The sequence below is a fragment of the Oncorhynchus mykiss genome, chromosome 18 (genome assembly GCF_013265735.2).
Source record: "Oncorhynchus mykiss isolate Arlee chromosome 18, USDA_OmykA_1.1, whole genome shotgun sequence".
Taxonomy (NCBI): Eukaryota; Metazoa; Chordata; class Actinopteri; order Salmoniformes; family Salmonidae; genus Oncorhynchus; species Oncorhynchus mykiss.
The window spans coordinates 42,966,530-42,990,831 of record NC_048582.1 but is presented as its reverse complement, the minus strand read 5'-3'; the positions used below and the strand labels follow the sequence as shown (position 1 = coordinate 42,990,831).

Sequence of the window (24,302 nt, the reverse complement as noted above, 5' to 3'; positions counted from 1 at the left end):
TTATTGAATGAGTTTTACCATTAGACATTGAGATACTTTCGATTTATTGCATTTGAATAAAGAATGATGAGCTCTCTGCCCTGGAAAGAGATTTTAGAAATACATTTTACTCAATCAACCTTTTTCAAGGAATGTTTGGCTGATTGGGCCACATTTGGTACCAGTCAAAATATCTACAGTGATACTAATACTGAAGCCATGTTCTCTAGACTCCCCAGTCTTTATGATGTTACTAATACTGAAGTCATGTTCTCTAAACTCATCAGTCTTTATGATGTTACTAATACTGAAACCATGTTCTCTAGACTCCCCAGTCTTTATAATGTTACTAATACTGAAGTCATGTTCTCTAGACTCCCCAGTCTTTATGATGTTACCAGAACCATGTATTAGAGAGGACATTGAGGTTTCTGCATTATGATGTATTTACATGACACTTCAACATTCTGTGGCAGGCTAGAATTAGAACAAAACTAAACTCTAAAAGTTGGCCTAACTCTCTAAATATATGACTCTGGATGTTACCAATACTGAAGCCATATGCTCCAAGCTCAGTGGAACTCTCTGGGAACAGGTGAACATCTGGCCATGTTACTGCTGTATTCTGGGAGTGTTGCGGTCACCCTGCCCATGTAAATCTGAGTTTCAACCCAACCAGAGCTCACATTCACTCAGCCTCAAATCCTCTGGGACTGTGGCAGCTGTGTGTCTAACTAAATAACTGAACATGGGCTGGGGAAGCAGACTTTACACTGGACTTTGCATAACGTTCAAATCGGGGAATTCGCAGTCTTTTTATGGCTTTGTATACAGTATTTAGACTACATTTGTGACATGTATAATAATCTAAAGTAGTACTTCTTGAATGGAATCGACATGACTGTATTCACTCAAGGTTGGAGGGGTATTCGAAGTTGAGTAGGGCATAAATAGTTGGGTTCGGACAGGATCAACATTCATGCTATTGCGTAATGAAATTAGTGCTTCTTACAATATGAAGATGAATCAAAGCGTGAAAAAAAAATCTAAACCTCTTCTGAATTTTGTTCAACGTCTTTCAAAAGAAAGCATTTTCTACAGCTCTGTATCCTTAGTGGTCCCAGTGTGTTAAACAAAGATTTAACATTTGCAGAATATTTTGAGAGATATGTACAGTATCATAATCCATAGACAAGCCTAAACAATTACATTATTGTAGTGTCATATTTTGAAGAATTGATGTTTAGAATACTTTAGAATAAGGGAGACTCCGTTCCTCTTTAGCTGAGGGAGGTTTTTGTACGACGCTCTAACACTGTGTGAATGGAAAGCTCTGACCCTGCTGACAGTAGTAATCTCCTGCATCTTCAGCCTGGACTCCACTGATGGTCAGAGTGTAATGAGTGTTTGAACTACCAGATCCACTCCCACTGAAACGACCTGGAATCCCAGACTGACGGGTTGTAGCATAATAAACCAGGAGTTTAGGAGCTTCTCCAGGTTTCTGCAGGTACCACTGGAGATAATTACCAGTATTTGAACTGGCTGTACAGCTGAGAGAGACAACCTCTCCTGGACTAACAGACTGAGATTTAGGAGACTGAGTCAGAATTATATCTGCTGATGATTCTGAAAGATAAACCAAAGTGAAAAAAGGTTGATTAATAAGGTTATCACAACAACAAGCATATCGTAAAGCATAGCCTTTTAAGCAAAATGTTAAATAAAAAAACAGTCAAATAAACGAATGAAGTTTAACTCTGAAGCCAAATCCATAATGAATCAAAGTTAGTCAAAGTGTCTCTCACCCTGAACAAGGAGCCCCAGTGTCCCCAGCAGTAGAATCAGTGACATCATCATTGTGCTGCGTGTCAGTGGATCTGAAGGAGTGAACAGTCACTGATCAACACTGGGGTTTTAAAAGTATGTGGAGCAATGAGGCAGGACAGATATGCAAAGCTTTCATATTTTACGCACATACATGCACCGTGCACGTGTACACACACCGATAAATGACGTCAGCAGTTTCCAAAAGTAGGCCTAGTGTGTATCGTATTTGAGAATACTAAAATCATAAACCACACAATGTAACAACTATATCTTAAATCAGGCCTAGTTTGACCCACTTACACAGTGGTTTATGTCCATCAACAGTGGTTGTCTGCCTCAGAAGGTCAATTAAGTTTAACAGTAGAATTACTGCCTCTGTATGTTTCAAACCTTCTCAAGATGGAGAGTAGTGGTGCTCTGTCACCCTCCTCTGACCACACTGCGTAATGGCCGTTTGTGTGATGTGTAGAGCGGGTGTTTAACTTTAAGTTCAAGGTCCTCCAGATCCGTATAAAAAGAAAGTCACAGACTACATATACCCATTCAATTGTTGGCAGTATATGTAGTGTACATCTTTCATTCTTTCGTTTTATACAGTTTTCTTCATACAGTCAGCACCTCTACAAAACATTTTGGGGTGTGCGTAACCCTATCATAATCAAAATGGTTCTAGTTTCAAAATATGTTTTAAACTACAGTATCGTGTCGTTCTCATGTATGGTCAATCCTTGCATCTACACTGGGGACTAATGATAGGTGGCAGAGGGAGGAGGGTGTACTGACAGAGTCATATAAGTCATATCAAAGGTGTTGAGGGCTTCTCATTCATATATAAAAAATATAGCTCATAGTGTTGAATACAAGGTTTATAGTATCAATATTGAGGATTTAGGCTTTTTTCTCATTTTGAAAGGAAAGGCATAATCCTTTGGGTGGGGATAAAGTTGTTTGTCCGTGTATCAGGTGTTTTTACATCTGAAATACAGTGTTGGCGAGTCGTCTCACTTCTTGTTGTGGCTTAAACTGAAACTAACATGGTTGAACCCATGTTGGGCATCAGAGTGGTGCAAGGTTTGAAATTCATGCTTTTATTGATCTATTTAGGCAGAAATGTTGTTGCATACATCTAGTGTGTTTTTCCATTGTGCTCACTGATTATGTACCTGTCAACATCTTGACGTAGAATGAGGCACACAGTACTGTATGTGTCACAATCGTTATAAGGAGTGGACCAAGATGCAGCGTGGTATGTTTCCATGCTTTTATTTGGAAGAGAAACTTAAAGCAGAGAAACTTAAAGCACAAAAACAATAAAGCGAATAAACGAAACGTGAAGCTACATGCAGTGCAGAAAGCAACTTCACACAAACATAGTCAAGATCCCACAAATACAATGGGGAAATGGCTACCTAAACATGATCCCCAATCAGAGACAACGATAAACAGCTGCCTCTGATTGGGAACCATATCAGGCCAACATAGATATATAATTCCCCTAGATAACCCACTCTTAATCACACCCCGACCTAACCAACATAGAGAATAAACAGCTCTCTATGGTCAGGGCGTGACAGTATGATGAAATAGTCCAACACTCTGGGAAGTTAGAGCTCCTCTGAACCAAAGCAGAACTAGCCTACCTGTAGACTACTTCAAGATAAATAAAACAAATATTTATTCATGAAATCCAAATCTATTTCTTTATGTATAGGAGAGCTGAGAAGCAATAGAATATGGATTTGACCAATGGAGGTCAACCTTGAAGGGCGATAGGTCACCAAAGGAACAAATCTAGGCTACCATATGGATACATATAAAGTACAGGCTAGCCTCCCGGGTGGCGCAGTGGTTTAAGGCACTGCGCTACCTGGGAGCTGTGCCACCAGAGTCTCTGGGCTCGAGCCCAGGCTCTGTCGCGACCGGGAGGCCCATGGGGTGGCGCACAATTGGCCTAGCGTTATCCGGGTTAGGGAGGGTTTGGCCGGCAGGGATATCCTTGTCTCATCGTGCACTAGCAACTCTGGCGGGTTGGGCGCAGTGCACGCTAACCAGGTTGCTAGGTGTATGGTGTTTCCTCTTACACATTGGTGTGGCTGGCTTCTGGGTTTGATGCGTGCTGTGTTAAGAAGCAGTGTGGCTTGGTTGGGTTGTGTTTCGGAGGACGCATGGCTCTCGACCTTTGCCGCTCCCGAGTCTATAAGTGATGAGACAAGGCAGTAACTACTAAACATGTGGATAACATGCAATTGGGGAGAAAAAGGGGGTTAAACAAATGATTAAAAATAAAATAAAAGTACAGGCTGTACAGACCCAGAGTCAGCGACCCAACACCTTTAAAATGTATATTTCGTTTTAGGAGTACCTGCATCCTGCGCTCAGACGATTACTTGGCCTCCTTTGTGAGATGAAGACGTACAAGAAGTGGTCCAGGCAGCTGTTGATAAACGTAAAGCTCCGGACGACATGTGCTGCTGCGCTCCTGTGGCACAGCAGCACTGCCGACGCCTCAATTGGGCAGTTCAACCGCCGGTGGAGGCAGAAGTAGGACATGACCACACAGAGAATGGGACCACGAACTTCAGTAGGGTCTCCAAGACAAGGACAACTGCTCTTTCAGCATCGGAGCCTGTGTGTCACCTGCACTTGAGCTTGCCATCGTCTACTTTGTGAGTGGCCACATCGGGGGAAGTCAGGATGCAGGCGAGCCACCACAGGGCCAGGAGCAGCGCCGCCTCCCCTTGCTTCCCAGCCAGTTCCACTTCTGTGGGTAGAGCACGTGGAGATGGCGCTGGACGCCGATTAGAGTGGAAAATGGCTAGCTTACAGGGGACATTGCGCAGAGTCCAGCCGTGCAGGAATGTATAGATCCGCACCGGCACCGTGGCCAGGAACAGGATGTCGGGGGACGCTGGGTTCAGCATGAGGCACAGGGTGAAGTTAGGGCAATGGGATGAGCGGCGCAGGATGACCACCAGGCGAGCTATGTTAACAGGAAGGCCCAGCGCACAGCACAGCTGCAAGACGGAGTACAAAATCAAGCAGCCCGAATTTGAAAGAGACAGACTGGTCCCTTATGGCTCAGTTGGTAGAGCATGTTGCTTGCAACACCAGGGTTGTGGGTTTGATTCCCATCGGGGACCAGTACAAAAATGTGTACACTCACTACTGTAAGTCGCTCTGGATAAAAGTATCTGCTAAATTATGAAAATGAAACATTATTGACGATAACCTGGTGTTGAGAAAATATATGTGTTATGGTCAAGACAACCAATCACGGCCTTGAGAGTAACGATGCGGGAACCGTTCTCCCCCCCAGCTAGAGAACTTCAGTGCGAACCTCTCACATACTCTCTATCCCTCTCTTTTACCCTCTATCTATCCCTCTGCTGTACCTCCCATCTTCCCCCTCTCTCACTTTAATCTAATACTAACTGAATTATGTCTATGTCTCTGCCATATCATGGATTCATAGCTACCCTATCTAATAGTACTCAGATGATTTTCTTTAATGGAAGATTCTCTAATGTCAAACATGTAAAGTGTGGTGTACCGCAGGGCAGCTCTCTAGTTCCTCTACTCTTCTCTATTTTTACCAATGACCTGCCACTGGCATTAAACAAGGCATGAGTGTCCATGTATGCTGATGATTCAACCATATACGCATCAGCAACCACAGCTAATGAAGTCACTGAAACCCTTAACAAAGGGTTGCAGTCTGTTTTGGATTGGGTGGCCAGTAATAAATTGGTCCTGAACATCTCTAAAACTAAGAGCAATGTATTTGGTACAAATTATTCCCTAAGCTCTAGACCTCAGATGAATCTGTAAATGAATGGTGTGGCTGTTGAGGAGATTAAATTACTTGGTGTTACCTTAGATTGAAAACTGTCATGGCCAAAACATATATATTCAATGGTTGTAAAGATGGGGAGAGGTTGTCCGTAATAAAGAGATGCTCTGCTTTTTTGACACCACATTCCAAAAAGCAAGTCCAGCAGACACTAGTTTTGTCTTATCTTGATTAGTGTCTCGTCATGTGGTCGAGTGCTGCAAGGAAAGACCTAGGTGCTGGCCCAGAACAGAGCAGCACGTCTTGATCTTCATTTCAATCAGAGGGCTGATATGCAGCTCATTCGGAACGTATTCAGACACCTTGACTTTTTCCACAATTTGTTACATTACAGCCTTATTTTAAAACTGAGTGAATTGTTTTCCTTATCAATCTACACACAATACCCCATAATGACAAAGCAAAAAACATTTAACTTCTTATGGCTGCAGGGGCAGTATTGAGTAGCTTGGATGAAAAGGTGCCCAGAGTAAACTGCCTGTTCCTCAGTCCTAGTTACTAATATATGCATATTATTATTATTATTGGATAGAAAACACTCTGAAGTTTCTAAAACTGTTTGAATGATGTCTGAGTATATCAGAACTCATATGACAGTCAAAAACCTGAGAGAAAAATCCAACCAGGAAGTGGGAAATCTGAGCTTTGTAGGTTTTCAACTCATCGCCTATCGAATACACAGTGGGATATGGGTCCGTTTGCACTTCCTACGGCTTCCACTAGATGTCAACAGTCTTTAGAACCTTGTCTGATGCTTCTACTGTGAGGTGGGGCCGAAGCAGAAGGGAATGAGTAAGGTCTGCCATGACTTCAACATGCACTGACCATGCATGTTCATGCGAGAGCGAGCTCTGTTCCATCGGACTTCTGAAGACAATGGAATTCCCCGGTTGGAACATTATTGAAGATTTATGTTAAAAACATCCTAAAGATTGATTCAATACATCGTTTGACATGTTTCTACTAACTGTTATGGAACTTTTTAACATTTCGTCTGTTTTTAGTGAACGCGCTTCATGACTTTGGATTTGTTTACCAAATGCGCTAACAAAAGTAGCTATTTGGACATAAATTATGGACATTACCGAACAAAACTAACATTTCTTGTGGAAGTGGGAGTCCTGGGAGTGCATTCCGATGAAGATCAGCAAAGGTAATTGAAGATTTATAATGCTATTTATGACTTTTGTTGATTTCACTATTTAGGGGTAACTGTATGGCTTGCTTTTGTGGCTGAACGCTGTTCTCAGATTATTGAATATTGTGCTTTTGCCATAAAGCTTATTTGAAATCTAACACAGCGGTTGCATTAAGAACAAGTGTATCGTTAATTCTATGTAAAAACATGTATCTTTCATCAAAGTTTATGATGAGTATTTCTGTTATTTGATGTGGCTCCGGATATTTTGGAGGCATTTCTGAACATGGCGCCAATGTAAACTGAGGTTTTTGGATATCAATATGAACTTTATCAAACAAAACATATATGTATTATGTAACATGAACTCCTATGAGTGTCATCTGATGAAGATCATCAAAGGTTAGTGATTCATTTTATCTCTATTTCTGCTTTTTGTGACTCCTGTCTTTGTCTGGAAAAATGGCTGTTTTTCTGTGATTTTGCGGTGACCTAACATAATCGTTATTGGTGCTTTCGCTGTAAATCCTTTTTGAAATCGGACACTGTTGTGGGATTAACAAGAAGTGTGTCTTTAAAATGATGTGAAATACTTGTATGCTTGAGGAATTTTAATTATGAGATTTCTGTTGTTTGAATTTGGCGCCCTGCACTTTCACTGGCTGTTGTCATATCGATCCCGTTAACGGGATTGCAGTTAAAAAAAATGTTTGCAAGTGTATTAGAAAACAATTGGAAATATCACATTTACATAAGTATTCAGACTATTTACTCAGTACTTTGTTGAAGCACCTTTGGCAGCAATTACAGTCTACAGTCTTCTTGGGTAAGACGCTATAAGCATGTCACACCTGTATTTGGGTAGTTTCTCCCATTCCTCTCTGCAGATCCTCTCAAGCTCGGTCAGGTTGGATGGGGAGCGTTGCTGCACAGCTATTTTCAGGTCTCTCCAGGGATGTTCGATCAGGTACAAGTACGGGATCTGGCTAGGCCACTCAAGGAAATTCAGAGACTTGTCCCGAAGCCACTCCTGCGTTGTCTTGGCTGTGTGCTTAGGTTTGTTGTCCTGTTCGAAGGTGAACCTTCGCCCCAGCATGAGGTCCTGAGCACCCTGGAGCAGATTTTCATCAACGATCTCTCTGTGCTTTGCTCCATTCATCTTTGCGTCGATCCTGACTAGTCTCCCAGTCCTTGCAACTGAAAATCATCCACACACCATGATGCCGCCACCACCATGCTTCACCGTAGGGATGGTGCCAGGTTTCCTCCAAACGTGACGCTTGGCATTCAAGAGAAACCGTTCAATCTTGGTTTCATCAGACCAGAGAATCTTGTTTCTCAAGGTCTGAGAGTCTTTAGGTGCCTTTTGGCATACTCCAAGCGGGCTGTAATGTGCCTTTTACTGAGATGCTTCCGTCACTGAACCATAACGGCCTGATTGGTGGAGTGCTTCAGAGATGGTGGTCCTTCTGGAAGGGTCTCTCATCTCCACAGAGGAACTCTAGAGCTCTGTCAGAGTAACCATCGGGTTCTTGGTCACTTCCCTGACCAAGGCCCTTCTCCCCCCGATTGCTCAGTTTAAACAGCTCTAGGAATAGTCATGGTGGCTGAAAACTTTTTCAATTAAAAAATGATGGAGGCCACTGTGTTCTTGGGGACCATCAATGCTGCAGAAATGTTTTGGTACCCTTCCCCAGACCACGACACAATCCTGTCTTGGTGCTCTACGGACAATTCCTACGACCTCAAGGCTTGGTTTTTGCTCTGACATGCACTGTCAACTGTGGGATCTTATATAGACAGGTGTGTGCCTTTCCAAATCATGTCCAATCAATTGAATTTACCACAGGTGGACTCCAATCAAGTTGTAGAAACATCTCAAGGATGATCAATGGAAACAGGATGCACCTCAGCTCAATTTCGAGTCTCATAGCAAAGAGTGTGAATACTTATGTAAATAAGGTATTTCTGTTTTTTGTTTTAATAAAGGTATACAAATTCTAAAAACCTGTTTTGCTTTGTCATGGGGTAGATTGCTGAGAAAAAAAAAATATTTAATCAATTTTAGAAGAAGGATGTAATGTAACAAAACATGGAAAAAGTCAAGGGGTCTGAATTCTTTCCGAAGGCACTGTAAATACTGTATATACTATGCATGCCAGTCTCTCTTGGCTAAGAGTTGAGGAGAGACTATCGGCATTACTTCTTCTTTGTATAAGAAACATTAATGTGTTGAAAATTCCTAATTGTTGGCTTCATCAACTTACACAGAGCTCTGACACACACACATACCAAGTTGTTTACGTAGTTCTGCCTTTGAGCTGTTCTTGTCTATTAATGTTCTGTATTATGTCATGTTTCATGTGGACCCCAGGAAGAGTAGCTTCTGCTTTTGCAACAGCTAATGGGTATCATATTAAAATACAAACACCTCTGATATGAGGTATGTCTGATATAGATGTAAGTAGATGTAAGGATTGACAGTCCATGAGATCGACATGATGCTGTAGTTTTAAACATAGTTTAACTATAATAATGTTGTTGTTTTTTATGGGGGGGGGGTTTATGATTGTATGGTAAAAAGCATGAGCTGACACAAAAAATATTTGTAGAGGTGCTGACTAACGGAAAGTAAACCGTTTGAAAATAAACAAAAAAAGTTGCACACTTGTGTGTGTGGCGTGACCTGCTTTCCTCCGATTTAGTTTATGTATAACTCTGACTTGTGTGATAAGTGTGTCTCTCCTCATTTGATAATAAAGAATGAACCACAACAAGATCTTTTTATAAATCATTATGATCAAATGTGGACTTGTGTGACATTTTCCACATTTTGTTGTGCTACAAAGTGGGATTAAGTAACGGAGACTCAACGCCCGAATTGATTATCCCTTTTATACCGTGGCTATAATTCAACACATTTGTCGCTAGAAATGTGTTCATTTGCAGGCAGAAATGTGTTTAACATCCACTGAAGCAGCTAGCTAGATAGCTAGAGTAGTTGCCTTGGTAACCAAGCAAACAAGCCAACAAACCAAACCATCAGTCCTAGTTTGCTATTATGACAATCGATTTCAACAATGCCAATAATGTTTTTAATTCAACGTTTGCTTTCAAAAGTAGCTCAATAGAAATTGTAAGAATTAACTATAACCATTGAATTCTGCTGTGCTGATACACCGTGCATTATTTAAGCAATAAGGCACGCGGGGGTGTGGTATATGGCCAATTTACCAAGGATAAGGACTGTTCTTATATCCACGACGCAACGCGGAGTACAGCCCTTAGCTGTGGTATATTGGCCATATACCACAGACCCCTGAGGTGCCTTATTGCTATCTCACCAGCCCAGCCAGCGAATTTATAAACTTGATCACCACTATAAAAATTATCTAGACTTTATCTCACATTTACTTCAGACTAACATTCCATTTTCAAATTCGATCTCCAGTTGTCCCATAGTAATGGACGTGTCGGGACGAGACAGACAGGAAGCGTTTCTCAGCCCGTCTAAATCATGGATCAGCTGGCATCATTTTTATAGATATATACAAAGAAATGTCATTTGAAAAAATGCGGCTAGTTTGCAGTCTTTCCAGCTTCAGTTTGAAGTGATTGTGTTAGCTGTGTTGTTGGCTAGCTCCTCTGAACAACAGTGTCCTGATGAGGGGGCACATTTTCTTTGCCAGGCTATATCACACCTCATTGTAATGGATGTGTCCAAATAAATGTCACTAGAAAACAGTTTAAACAAATGCAAATGCGCTATTCTGGCTGCAATGTTTGACGCGACTTAATTAGCCTTAGTTGGCTAGCTAGCATGCAAGGAATAAGTATGTTGCCAGACAGTATTACAATGGAACATTTAGTACGAACGACTGGGCCACGTCCATAGATAGAGAATAAAAAGACTGAACGACTGGGTCGTGTCTCTGGCAACCGAACCAAATAGAACGAATGACCATCCCCCTTGGGTAGCAACCTCAGATTTGTGTCGGGACTACATCTCATGAAAGGATGAAATAGTATGAATAAATGTTGGTAACCCATTGTATAAAAGTGATAATGCCCTCAAAGTCTGTGTTTGGAGGATATATTGGCACAGTTTGCCAGCCCTCGACATCGCCTCGGGCCTAACAACACCAGTGACAATATATCCTCCAAACACCGGCTTCTCGGGCGTAATCAATTAAATAATGCAAGAATGCCCTAGAATGCCCTTCAAGCCAATCAGAAACATGTACTCAACAGTGCAGTGGTATAAAAAAAAAAATATTGTCATTTTGGTCATTGATCTACACAAAATACTGTAATGTCAAAATGGAAGAAGAATTCTAACATTTGTAAAACATCTATGAAAAATTAAAATGATTATTACATTTAGTCATTTAGCAGACACATTTAGCAAACGCTCTTATCTTGATTACATAAGTATTTACATCACTGAGTCTATACATGCCTTTGGCTTTTGGCAGTGATTACAGCTGTGAGTCTTTCTGGGTAAGTCTCTAAGAGTTTTGCACACCTGGATTTTACAATATGTGCACATTATTCTTTCACAAGTTCTTCAAGCTCTGTCAAGTTGGTTGTTGATCATAGCTAGACAGCCATTTTCAAGTCTTGCCGTAGATTTTCAATCAGATTTAAGTCAAAACTGTAACATGTAGGCCACTCAGAAACATTCAGTCAACTTGGCAAGAAACTCCAGTGTATACCAGTGCTCCCGCACATAGCTATCTGCATTGTGTCCCACCCTCCACCCGCCAACCCCTCTTTTACGCTACTGCTACTCTGTTCATCATATATGCATAGTCACTTTAACCATATCTACATGTACATACTTCCTCAATCAGCCTGACTGGTGTCTGTATGTAGCCTCTCTACTTTTATAACCTCGCTACTGTATATAGCCTGTCTTTTTACTGTTGTTTTATTTCTTTACCTACCTATTGTTCACCTAATACCTTTTTTGCACTATTGGTTAGAGCCTCGTAAGTAAGCATTTCAATGTAAGGTCTACACCTGCTGTATTCAGCGCACGTGACAAAAAAACTTTGATTTGATTTGATTTGATATATTTGGACTTGTGTTTTGCTATTTTCCTGCTGAAAGATGAATTTGTCTCCCAGTGTCTGTTGGAAAGCAGACTGAAACAGGTTTTCTTCTAGGATTTTGTTTGTGCTAAGCTCTATTCCGTTTCATTTATCCTGAAAAAATATATGCCATCCAAAGTGTAGTTAATAACTTCACTATGGTCAAAGGGGGTATGCAATGCCTTCTTTTTATTTTTACCCATTACCAATAGGTGCCCTTCTTTGCGAAACATTGGAAAACCTCCCTGTTCTTTCTGGTTAAATCTGTGTTTGAAGTTCACTGCTCGACTGAGGGACCTTACAGATAATTGTATGTGTGGGGTACAGAGATGAGGTAGTTGTTTAAAAATCATGTTAAACACTATTATTGCACACGGAGTGAGTCCATGAAAGGTATTATGTGACTTGTTAAGCCCATTTGTACTCCTGAACTTATTTACTCAAGACAATCAGCTTTTCATGTTTTATTAATTAGTAAACCAATTCTAAAAACATACTTTGATATTATGGGGTATTGTGTGCTTGCCAGTAACACGAAATCGCAAATCTTATATTTCTTGAAAAAGTAAAGGCTGTGAAAACTTTCTGAAGTCACAGTTTTCATACTGTTGGAAGTTTAATGGGGAACGTGAATGTGTCCAGTCTAATGGAGTTCCAGAGTGTACCAGCATCAGTTACAATGCAGAATTCCGTGAGCAGTTCCAAGTCTCTGATATCATTCCCCTCTGTGTCTGTCTGGAGCTTTTTGTACAGCCAGTCAATCAGACTTTATCACTGTGGTTGACTTTCGGTGGAGGGACCAAACTGGGTGTTTAAGTATTCAGTTCTAGATCCTTTTCAGTTCTAGATCTTGACCTTTGATATCAAAATCAAATACATTTGCTTAACAGTATTGTAATGAAACAGCAGGGAGCAGGTCTCGAATCCTCGACCTTCGAGCCCGAGGTCCGGTGCGCTATCTACTGTGCCGCAAAAGCATGCTCGTGCGGCAGAGTTGATTTCCGCGCTCATAAACCCAGGGTCGTTACACTATTACAACTCCCTTAAGTATAAATGTATATTTATTTTTGGAGAATTTTCGTTGCATTTATTTTCCATGTTTGTAAATTTAGTTAAATTAAAATGCCTATTCAAGATGTAATATATCAAACACGGTGTGTATTCATTTGAAACAGGGATACTGTTCAAATCAGAGTGGTTTAGATGAATGTAGCTTTACAAAGAACAAAAGCAGTGTCTCTATAGTGTCAGAGGTTTTTGTACGGCCGCTGAATGAGATTGTATCACTGTGGTTCACTTTTGGTGGAGGCACTAGACTGGAGTTTGGAAGTAAGTTTACCTACAGTGCCTCTAATTACTAATTCAAGAAAATGTTCTGACCTTGCATATAGATGCACTGATGAACTTGTGAGACAATAAACTAAGATTAAAAATGTAATAAATAATATGCATGATCATGAGTCACAATTTGTGTGAATAGCTGAATATACCTTTTTGTTAGACCTCAAAAATTAAGCTAAAATTTTGGATTACAAGACCCTGTCTCGTAAATCATATCAGTATTCATTTTATTCTAGAATGACTTTTAAATGTATATAATTGTTGTAAGATGGTTATATTCAACATAAATGTACTCCTTCAGCATTCAGCTGCAAAGTATGGCTTTAGTTTTGCTATAATTTTCCTATTTCCTTTTTTGCCATCTTACTCGATCTCTGCTATTTTATATGTTTTTTGACTTGCTATTTGCTGTCTGTTGAAAAGTCTTGTTGTCTTGCGAAGTCAGGCTGTTCTGCTGTTCATATCAATATATTATTTTCATTTTGTGAAAGATTGTCCTGTAAATTACACATAACTATAATTAATTCATTTTAATTTAAACTTTTAAATGTTTTAGTGAGTCTTTTAATTAAATGTATCATATTGTTAGATGTTTACAGTCAACTGGAATTTACTTCCTCAGCACAGGCATTTTATCAAAAGATTTTAAATAAATTCAATTTTTTCATACGTTCTTCAAAACAATCATATTAATTAATAGTGACATGCAGATTGATTCATAGGATTTTATTCCATTATAATAAAGGATGTATGCTAACATATTTCATATTTTAAATAATAACATTTTGAAGATAGTTTAATGTATTTTCAGTCATCTCATGTAGTTATAATAAGCTTCAGTCGCTAGTCAAAGGGAAGTGAAAGAGTGACATAAAGAGTGATAAACTAACTGTCTGTTTGAGGATCAGAAACCTACTGATGCACAAGGCCTTCATTTACAGCTATGATGTTAAACTGCTGCATCATTATTGTCGTATCAGTCTGGTGATTGATAGTTCCCCTTGCCCTAAATTCCCACCTGTCTCCTAGGTGACGTTCGTCCCACCCTGACAGTCCTGTCCCCCTCCAGTGTGGAGCTGCAGCAGGGGAAGGCCACTCTCATGTGCCTGGCCAACAAGGGCTTCCCCTCAGACTGGAAGCTGAGCTGGAAGGTGGACGGCAGCAGCAGCAACACCTGGGAGGTGACCGGGAGCCCCGGGGTCCTGGAGAAGGACGGCCACTACAGCTGGAGCAGCACCCTGACCCTCCCTGTCGACCAGTGGAAGAAGGTGGGCTCTGTGACCTGTGAGGTCACCCAGGGCTCCCAGTCTCCGCTCTCTGAGACACTGAGGAGAGACCAGTGTTCTGATTAATGAGCTCCCCCCTCTGACTCCACTGTTTTTACTCTGCACCTCTCCTTCTTACTGTTCCAGCAATACCAGCACACTGATCTAATGCTGGGCTGGATCCTTTGTGGGAATCCTTCCTCCAGCAGGAGCTTTTATCATAGTAGAACAAAGAACAGAACACATGTCTGAATAGATCTGCTTGGCTTTCATATCATGTGTTCTGAACCTTATTACTATAATGCTGTTGTTTCTGACATGTTGAGACAATAAAGACGTTCAAAATGTTAAATTGTGTGCCTGGATATCATTCTTTAATGAGGTTTACCATTAGACATTTTTCTTTATGATTTGTTTAGTTTTCATAAGGAATGGAGAGCTCCGCCATGAAACACAATGTTACTGATACATTTCAGATAATGAACCTCTCTCAATGAACGCTTAGCTGATTGGGCCAAGTTTGGTACCAGTCAAAAGGATATCTACAGTACGACTCAAACTGAATCCATGTGCTCTAAACTCACTGGTCTTCATGATGTTACTAATACTGAAGACATATTATAAACCCACTGGTCTTCATGATGTTACTAATACTAAAGACATATTATAAACCCACTGGTCTTCATGATGTTACTGATACTAAAGACATGTTCTAAACTCACTGGTCTTCATGATGTTACTGATACTGAAGCCATGTGCTCTAAACACACTGGTCTTCATGATGTTACTAATACTGAAACCATGTGCTCTAAATCCACTAGTCTAGATGATGTTACTAATACTGAAACCATGTGCTCTAAATCCACTAGTCTTCATGATGTTACTAATACTGAAACCATGTGCTCTAAACTCACTGGAACTATCTGGGGACAGGTGAACATCTGGCTACTGTGCTGCTCTATTCTGGGAGTGTTGCAGTAACCCTGCCCATGCAAATATCTCTTTCAGCCTCACCACAGAACACAATCTCCCAGCCTCAAACCCTCTGGGACTGGGGCAGGTGTGTGTGTCTGACTATGGCTGAGGAACCAGACTTCACGTTAGACTTTTCATGACGTTCAAGTTGGGGACTTCACTCGCAGGTCTTTTATGGCTACGTAAACTACATTTATTTGTGAAAGATATGTGTTAGATGTATTCCTATCTGACAAACAGAAGTCAAAAGGTTCGTCTGGGGGACACTGTCAGACTTTCTTTACTATAACTTTGGAGTCTCACAAGGGTCAATATTAGGCCCCCTTCTGTTTACCATCTGTCACGCCCTGACCGTAGATTGCTTTGTATGTTTCTATTTTTAGTTTGGTCAGGGTGTGACGTGGGTGGGTATTCTATGTTTCGTGTTCTATGTTTTCTATTTCTATGTGTTTGGCCTGGTATGGTTCCCAATCAGAGGCAGCTGGCAATCGTTGTCTCTGATTGAGAACCGTACTTAGGTAGCCTGTTTTCCCACTTTGAGTTGTGGGTGATTATTTTCTGGTTTGTTGCACCTGTCAGAACTGTTCGTTTGTCGTTTTGTTGTTTTTGTTCCCGTATTCATTCTTCATTAAAAATATTATGGATAAGTACCACGCTGCACTGTGGTCCTCCTCTCCTTCTCCCGACGACAATCGTTACACCCTCTATATACATGATCTCCCACTTGCTTGCCCACAAGTTAACATGCATATGTATGAAGACGATACATTCATGTATGTACATTCCAAAAATTGTTTACAAGTTAGCTGAAGCTATGTTTTACGTTTCTAAATGGATGACTGATTATTACCTGCATTTAAATATCGACAGGACTGTTTTTCTGTACTTATCTAAAAAAAATCCATTGATTCTTCCCAACAAGCTGTTCTTGTTAATGGGTAGAATCTGAACGTTGTGTCTCTCTTCAGGTATCTCGGCGTCATTTTGGAGTCCAACTTTAAGATACATGAAGAAGGCTGGTTAACACGGTCAAGTTTGGATTATCCAACACAAGGTTTATAAAACTTTAAATTCTTCTGGAGGCCGCCTAACTATATATGCTTGCTATGATCTTCTCACATCTGAGATATTGCCTCACAAGCAGGAGCTTCTATTCTGAAACCAATTGAATCACTCTGCAAACAAACACTTAAGATGTTTGATACCAACCCAAACAGTTACCACCATTATCACATCATTCACAAACATGATTATTTCAGTCTGGATAGGTTTAAGCAGTATGTAGATGCAAGCCTTGTCTTTAAGATCCTGCATGGTGTTGCCCCTCCACCCCTATGCTGGCATTTCATGCTCAAGGAAGGCACCTCCAAGATAACAAGGGCAGTAACTACAGGGGATTGCATTTGTCCCTTTTTGACACAGTATATTCTCTCAATCTGCCTTTTCTGTTAGAGATACAATACACTGGAATGCAATGCCCATGGACTTGAGAAGCTGCACTGATTATTGTACTTTTAAATGTAAATTGAAAACATGGCTCAAGCCTGTACAAGAGTTATCTGTAGTTCCTTATATGTAAGACGACAGTTGATGAAAGTGTTTTTATTACGAATAATTTGTTGTTGTTAGAATGATATATTATTGGATGTAATGTATTTGTTCTTTGTATTGTTTAAGTGTTTGTATTGTGGCTGTGTGATTGCCCTTACCTGCCCTGGGAGTACAGTTGCAAAATAGCTTTTGGCTAACCCCGGCACATTTACCTGGATGTTGCATTATTGCAAGATTGATGTTCATTTATGTGCATTGTCCCCTATGAAAATATATATATATATTATAAAAAAAATATATATACTGTATCATAATGATATCAAACTAGTACTTCTTGAATGCAAACGACGTGACTGTGTTCACTCTGTCAAGGTTGGAGCGGTATAGAAGTTGAGTAGGGCATGAATAGTTGGGTTCGGACAGGGTCAACATTCTTGCTATTGCGTACTGAAATTGGTGCTTCTTACAATTTGAATAGAAATCAAAGCGTAAAAAAAAATCTAAACCTATTTTTCATTTTGCTTAACATGTCCTTCAAAACAAAGCATTTTCTACAGCTCTGTATCCTTAGTGGTCCTAGTGTGTTTACAAAGATTTAACATTTTTGCAGAATATATTGAGAGATATGTACAGTATGTGTCATATTTAGAAGAATTGATGTTTAGAATACTTTAGAATACGGGAGACTCTGTAGCTCTGCAGCTGTTGAGTCAGAGCAGTTCCTCTTTAGCTGCAGGAGGTTTTTGTACGACGCTCTAACACTGTGTGAATGGAAAGCTGGCACCCTGCTGACAGTAGTAATCTCCTGCATCTTCAGCCTGGACTCCACTGATGGTCAGAGTGTAATGAGTGTTTGAACTACCAGATCCACTCCCACTGAAACGACCTGGAATCCCAGACTGACGGGTTGTAGCACTATGAACCAGGAGTTTAGGAGCTTCTCCAGGTTTCTGCAGGTACCAGCTAAGCACATTGCTGGTACTTGAACTGGCTGTACAGCTGATAGAGACAGTCTCTCCTGGGCGAACAGACTGAGATTTAGGAGATTGAGTCAGAATTATATCTGCTGCTGATTCTGAAAAATAAAACAAAATTAAAGAATGATTGATTAGTATGTAAGGTAATCACAACAAATAGACATTGCTAATCATCCAAACGCCTATCAACTTCGGTCAAGACCAGATGATTTGTTTTTATCCTTATCTTCAATATTCACAAATTAAGTTTAAGTCTGAAGCGAAACACATTATGAATCAAAGTTAGTCAAAGTGTCTCTCACCCTGAACAAGGAGCCCCAGTGTTCCCAGCAGAAGAATCAGTGACATCATCATTGTGCTGCGTGTCAGTGGCTCTGAAAGGAGTGAACTGTCACTGATCAACACTGGGGTTTTAAAAGTATGTGGAGCAATGAGGCAGGACAGTTATGCAAAGCTTTCCTCTTTTATGCAAATACACACACCGTGCACGTGCACACACACAGATAAATGAAGTCAGCAGTTTCCAAAGGTATGCCTACTATTTATCAAATTTGAGAATATAAAAAAAATGACAGAGTTGAACAACTATGCCTTAAATGAGGTCTAGTTTGACCCGCTGACACAGTGGTTTATGACCCCCAACAGTGGTTTTCAGTCTCAGAAGACGGTAAATAACATTTAAAACGGCATTCACAAAGTATTTTCAACGCCCCTGTTTCAGTAAAAAAGCTGTGGGATGTGGCTGGAGAAATGTAACCACTCTCAAATTCATCGACAGGGTTATGGATGTAAGGGCTGACCTTCCATGATTCCAAAAATATAATACAATTGGATTTTTTAGGTTATATGGTGTTTGTTGACATTTTATTTCCAACAAGCTTATATTTTCCATTTTGATGGGGTACGGCAGTTAAACTAAGCTCATGAGGCATTTTTAAGTTACAGTATGTTCTTAAAGAGTCAATGGGAACATTTCATTAGTTTATGAGTACAAAATAGATGTAGCAACTGCTGATTGCCCTTTTAAAAGTAGAATAGCTGCTTCTGTATCCTTCAAACCTTCTAATGGTGGACAGTACTGGTGTTCTGTCGCCCTGCTCTGACCACAGTGTGTAATGGCAGTCTGTATGATGAGTAGAGTGGTGTTTTACTTAAAGGGGAACTTCACTCAAAAACTATATTTTGGTATTTATTTCATTAGTCCACTGTTGACACAGTCCCAACATGTTTTGTATGTCAGTAATCAAATTGTCAAAATCATGGACTTCAAGAAGAAAAGTGTCTCCGGGCATCATCATCATGATGCTTGGCAGTGTTGGTAACTTCTTGTTGTGGCTTAGACTGAAACTGACATGGCTGAACACATGTTGGGCATCAGACTGGTGCAAGGTTTGAAATGCATTCTTTTATTGGTGTAACGGTATTCCTGTGGTGAAGTAGAGGCGGACCAAAATGCAGCGTGGTTTCTTTGATTCATGTTTAATAACAAAAAGGATAAACACGAACACTACAAAACAACAAACGTGGAAACCCAAAAACAGCCCTGTCTGGTGCAAAACACAGAGAAAGGAACAATCACCCACAAACACACAGTGAAACCCAGGCTATCTAAATATGGTTCCCAATCAGAGACAATGACTAACACCTGCCTCTGATTGAGAACCATATCAGGCCAGACATAGAAATAGACAAACAAGACATCCAACATAGAATGCCCACTCAGATCGCACCCTGACCAACCAAAACATAGAAACATACAAAGCAAACTATGGTCAGGGTGTGACAATTGATCTATTTAGGCACAAATTATGTTGCATAGATCTTGAGTGTGTTTTTCCATTGTGCACACTGCTCAAATGGCTGTCAAGATTTTGACATAGAGTGAGGCAACTTCACAAGATGAAGTGATGAAATAGTGATGAAGTGATGAAGTGATGAAATAGTGATGAAGTGATGAAGTGATGAAATAGTCCAACACCTTATGGGATGTTGGGGCTCCTCTGAACCAAAGCAGAAGTTGATCTACTGTAAGAGAAACAACAAATCAATGTATTCATGAAAACAAAATCTATTTATTTATGCATTTGAAAGCTGACAGACGTAATAGAATTGAGGATTTGACCAATGGAGGCCATACTTGAAGGGAGGTAGACCACCAAAGGAACTAATCTCGGCTATCCAATGATTAGAGGCTATACAGACACAGAGACAGCAACCCAAAAAGTGTGGTTTGTTGAGGACAAAATATCTAAATTGGCTGCTCAAACCAAAACACCTTAAGTTTTTATTTTTATTTTGTGAGTACCTTAAAACTTCTCATGGCTGGGGGCAGTATTGAGTAGCTTGGATGAATAAGATGCCCAGAGGTGCCCAGAGTAAACTGCCTGCTACTCAGTCCCAGTTGCTAATATATGCATAGTATTAGTATATGTGGATAGAAAACACTCTGAATTTTCTAAAACTGTTTGAACGATGTCTGTGAGTATAACAAAACTCATATGGCAGGCAAAAACCTGAGAAAATATCGACGCGGAAGTGGGAGATCTGAGATTGGCCGTTTTTCAACTCATTCCCTATTGAAGATAAGGTGGGATATTGGTCATGTTGCACTTCATAAGGCTTCCACTAGATGTCAACCGTCTTTAGAAACTTGTTTGAGGCTTCTACTGTAAAGGAGGGCCTCATAAGGGCTCTTTGAGTCAGTGGTCTGGCAGAGTGCCACAAACTCGTGACGCTCGTTCACGTGAGTGGTAGCTCGAGTCCCATTGCATTTCTGAAGATAAAGGAATTCTCCGGTTGGAACATTATTGAAGATTTATGTTAAAAACATCCTAAAGATTGATTCTATACATCGTTTGACATGTTTCTACGGACTGTAACGGAACTTTTTGACATTTCGTCTGGACCTAGTGCTCACGCCTCATGAAGATGGATTACTGGGCTGAACGCGCTAACAACAAGGAGGAAATTGGACATAAATGATTAACTTTATCGAACAAATCAAACATTTATTGTGGAACTGGGATTCCTGAGAGTGCATTCTGATGAAGATCATCAAAGGTAAGTTCATATTTATAATGCTATTTCTGACATCTGTTGACTCCACAATATGGCGGATATCTTTTTGGCTTGTTTGGTCTCTGAGCGCTGTACTCAGATTATTGCATGGTGTGCTTTTTTTGTAAAGTTTTTTTGAAATCTTACACAGCGGTTGCATTAAGGAGAAGTCTATCTTTAATTCTGTGAATAACACTTTTATCTTTTATCAATGTTTATTATGAGTATTTCTTTAAATTCATGTGGCTCTCTGCAAAATCACCGGATGTTTTTGGAACTACTGAACATAACGCGCCAATGTATACTGAGATTTTGTTATGTAAATATGAACTTTATCGAACAAAACATACATGTATCGTGTAACATGAAGTCCTATGAGTGTCATCTGATGAAGATCATCAAAGGCTAGTGATTCATTTTATCTCTATTTCTGATTTTTGTGACTCTTCTCTTTGGCTGGAAAAATGGCTGTGTTTTTCTGTGACTTGGCACTGACCTAACATAATCGTTTGTGGTGCTTTCGCTGTAAAGCATATTTGAAATCGGACACTGTGGTGGGATTAACAAGAAGTGTATCTTTAAAATGGTGTGAAATATTTATATGTTTGAGGAATTTTAATTATGGGATTTTTGTTGTTTTGAATTTGGCGCCATGCACTTTAGCTGGCTGTTGTCATATCGATTTCATTAGCCGGATCTTAACCCTAAGAAATTAATTTGTTACGGTTAGGGATAAGGGGTTTGGTCATGGGTAGGGTGAGGGTTAGAGTTATGGGTTGGCATGCCCGCCACATCCCTTTAGTCAAATCTGCAGAGACCGACTTCAGACAGACACAGCACCACTCCGGCGATGTCCACCATGCTGATGAATCACAGGGATCCAGAGGATGAAGAATGCAACCACAACACTTGTGATCTGCTGCGTCAACTTGGTTCACCAGCCCGTGGAGGCAGCAGTAGAACGTGACCAGCACAGAGAACGGGATGATGAACCCCAGCCCGTGTCTTGGTGGCACTCATCGCCCACTTTGCGAGTGGTCACAGCGGGGGCAGTCAGGCCGTATGCAAGCCCCCACAGGGCCAGGAGCAGTGCCACCTCCCCCTTGCGCACCAGCCGGTTCCAGATCTGCGGGGAGAGCCCCTGGAGTGACAAATAGCATGTTAGCATACAGGCTGAGGTAGAGCAGCATGGTGGCTAGCTTGCAGAGTCCAGTCGTCCAGGAGAGTATAGATCCACACAGGTATCGTGAAAAATAATGCTACTGGTACATTTCAGTTAATGAACCTCTCTGAATGAATGCTTAGCTTATTGGGCCAAGTTTGGTACCAGTCAAAAGGATATCTACAGAGATACTAATGCTGAAGCCATGTGATGTACTGTATCATATTGATGTCAAAGTAGTATTTCTTGAATGCAAATGATATGACTGTATTCACTCTTTCAAGGTTGGAGGGGTATAGAAGTTGAGTAGGGCATGAATAGTTCGGTTCAGACGGGGTCAACACTCGTGCTGTTGTGTACTGAAATTAGTTCTTCTTACAATATGAAGAGAAATTGAAGCTTAATAAATGTAAACCAATTCTGAACTTTGCTTAAAATGTCCTTCAAAAAAAAGCATTTTCTGCAGCTCTGTATCCTTATTCGTCCCAGTGTGTTTACAAAGATTAAACATTTATGGAGAATATGATGAGAGATATGTACCAGTATGTGTCATATTTCAAAGAATTGGTCTTTAGAATTCTTTAGAATACGGGAGACGCCGTAGCTCTGCAGTTGTTGAGTCAGAGCAGTTCCTCTTTAGCTGAAGGAGGTTTTTGTACGACGCTCTAACACTGTGTGAACGGATAGCTGCCACCCTGCTGACAGTAGTAATCTCCTGCATCTTCAGCCTGGACTCCACTGATGGTCAGAGTGTAATGAGTAAAAGGACTAACAGATCCACTCCCACTGAAACGACCTGGAATCCCAGACTGACGGGTTGTACCAGAATAAACCAGGAGTTTAGGAGCTTCTCCAGGTGTCTGCAGGTACCAGTGGAGATAATTACCAGTACTTGAACTGGCTGTACAGCTGAGAGAGACAGTCTCTCCTGGACTAACAGACTGAGATTTAGGAGACTGAGTCAGAATTATATCTGCTGATGATTCTGAAAAATAAAACAAAAGTAAAGAAAGGTTGATTATTAATCACAACAAATAGACATTGATAATCTTCCACATTATAACATGAAACATATCAGGCAAAACCAGATTGTTTTTTATTAAAACCTTTAAATTTCACAAAGTTTAAATCTGAAGCCAAAACCATCATGAATCCAAGTCAGTCAAAGTGTCTCTCACCCTGAACAAGGAGCCCCAGTGTCCCCAGCAGTAGAATCAGTGACATCATCATTATGCTGCGTGTCAGTGGCTCTGAAAGGAGTGAACAGTCACTGATCAACACTGGGGTTTTAAAAGTATGTGGACCAATGAGGCAGGACAGATATGCAAAACCCCAATATTTTACGCAAATACACCACACATACAAAAGAAGTCAACAGGCCTACTGTATATTACATTTGAGAATACTGAAATCATAAACCACACAAGGTAACAACTATATCTTAAATGAGGCCTACTTTGACCCACTTACACAGTGGTTTATGTCCATCAACAGTGGTTTTCAGGCTCAGAAGGTCAATTAAGTTTAACAGTAGAATTACTGCCTCTGTATTTTTCAGACCTTCTCAAGATGGACAGTAGTGGTGCTCTGTACAAGCTCCCCCAGATCCGTATGAAATGAAAGTTACACATTCTATATACCCATTCAGTTCTCAGGAGCATATGTAGTGTACAACTTTATTTATTTTAATCCAGTTTACTTTCCATTAGTCAGCACCTATTGAAACATTTTGCGGGTGTGCGTCAGATCATGCTTTTCACCATCCTCTCATAACCCCAAAAAACTGTTTATAGTTTCAAAATATGTTTTAAACTACAGTATCATGTCAATCTCATGGTGTGTCAATCCTTGCATCTACACTGGGGACTAAAGATAGGAGGGAGGACTGACAGTCATAGCAGTCATACCTCATATCAGAGGTGTTGAGGGTTTCTCTTTCATATAGAAATATAGCCTATGCTGTTGAATACATGGTTTACAGCATCAATGTATGTTGATGATTCAGCCTTTTCTCTCATTTTGAACAAAATTACATGGTCCTTTGGGTGAGGATAACGCTGTCTGTCTGTGTACCAAATGTGTTA

The 24,302-nt window shown here is 40.4% G+C and overlaps 2 gene segments (V, D, J or C); one reads left to right on the top strand and one right to left on the bottom strand.

Moving 5' to 3' along the window:
- Positions 1-14,848, top strand: part of LOC110496328 — a 48,910-nt gene extending 34,062 nt beyond the window's left edge. The window contains 1 exon segment of the V gene segment in view: positions 14,261-14,848. Coding sequence covers positions 14,261-14,583 — 323 coding nt within the window.
- Positions 14,849-17,762: 2,914 nt separating this feature from the next.
- On the bottom strand, positions 17,763-18,388 carry LOC110496324. The segment is given in 2 exon segments: positions 17,763-18,097; positions 18,302-18,388. Coding segments are annotated over 2 exon segments (372 nt in total).
- Between the last annotated feature and the right edge of the window lie 5,914 nt (positions 18,389-24,302).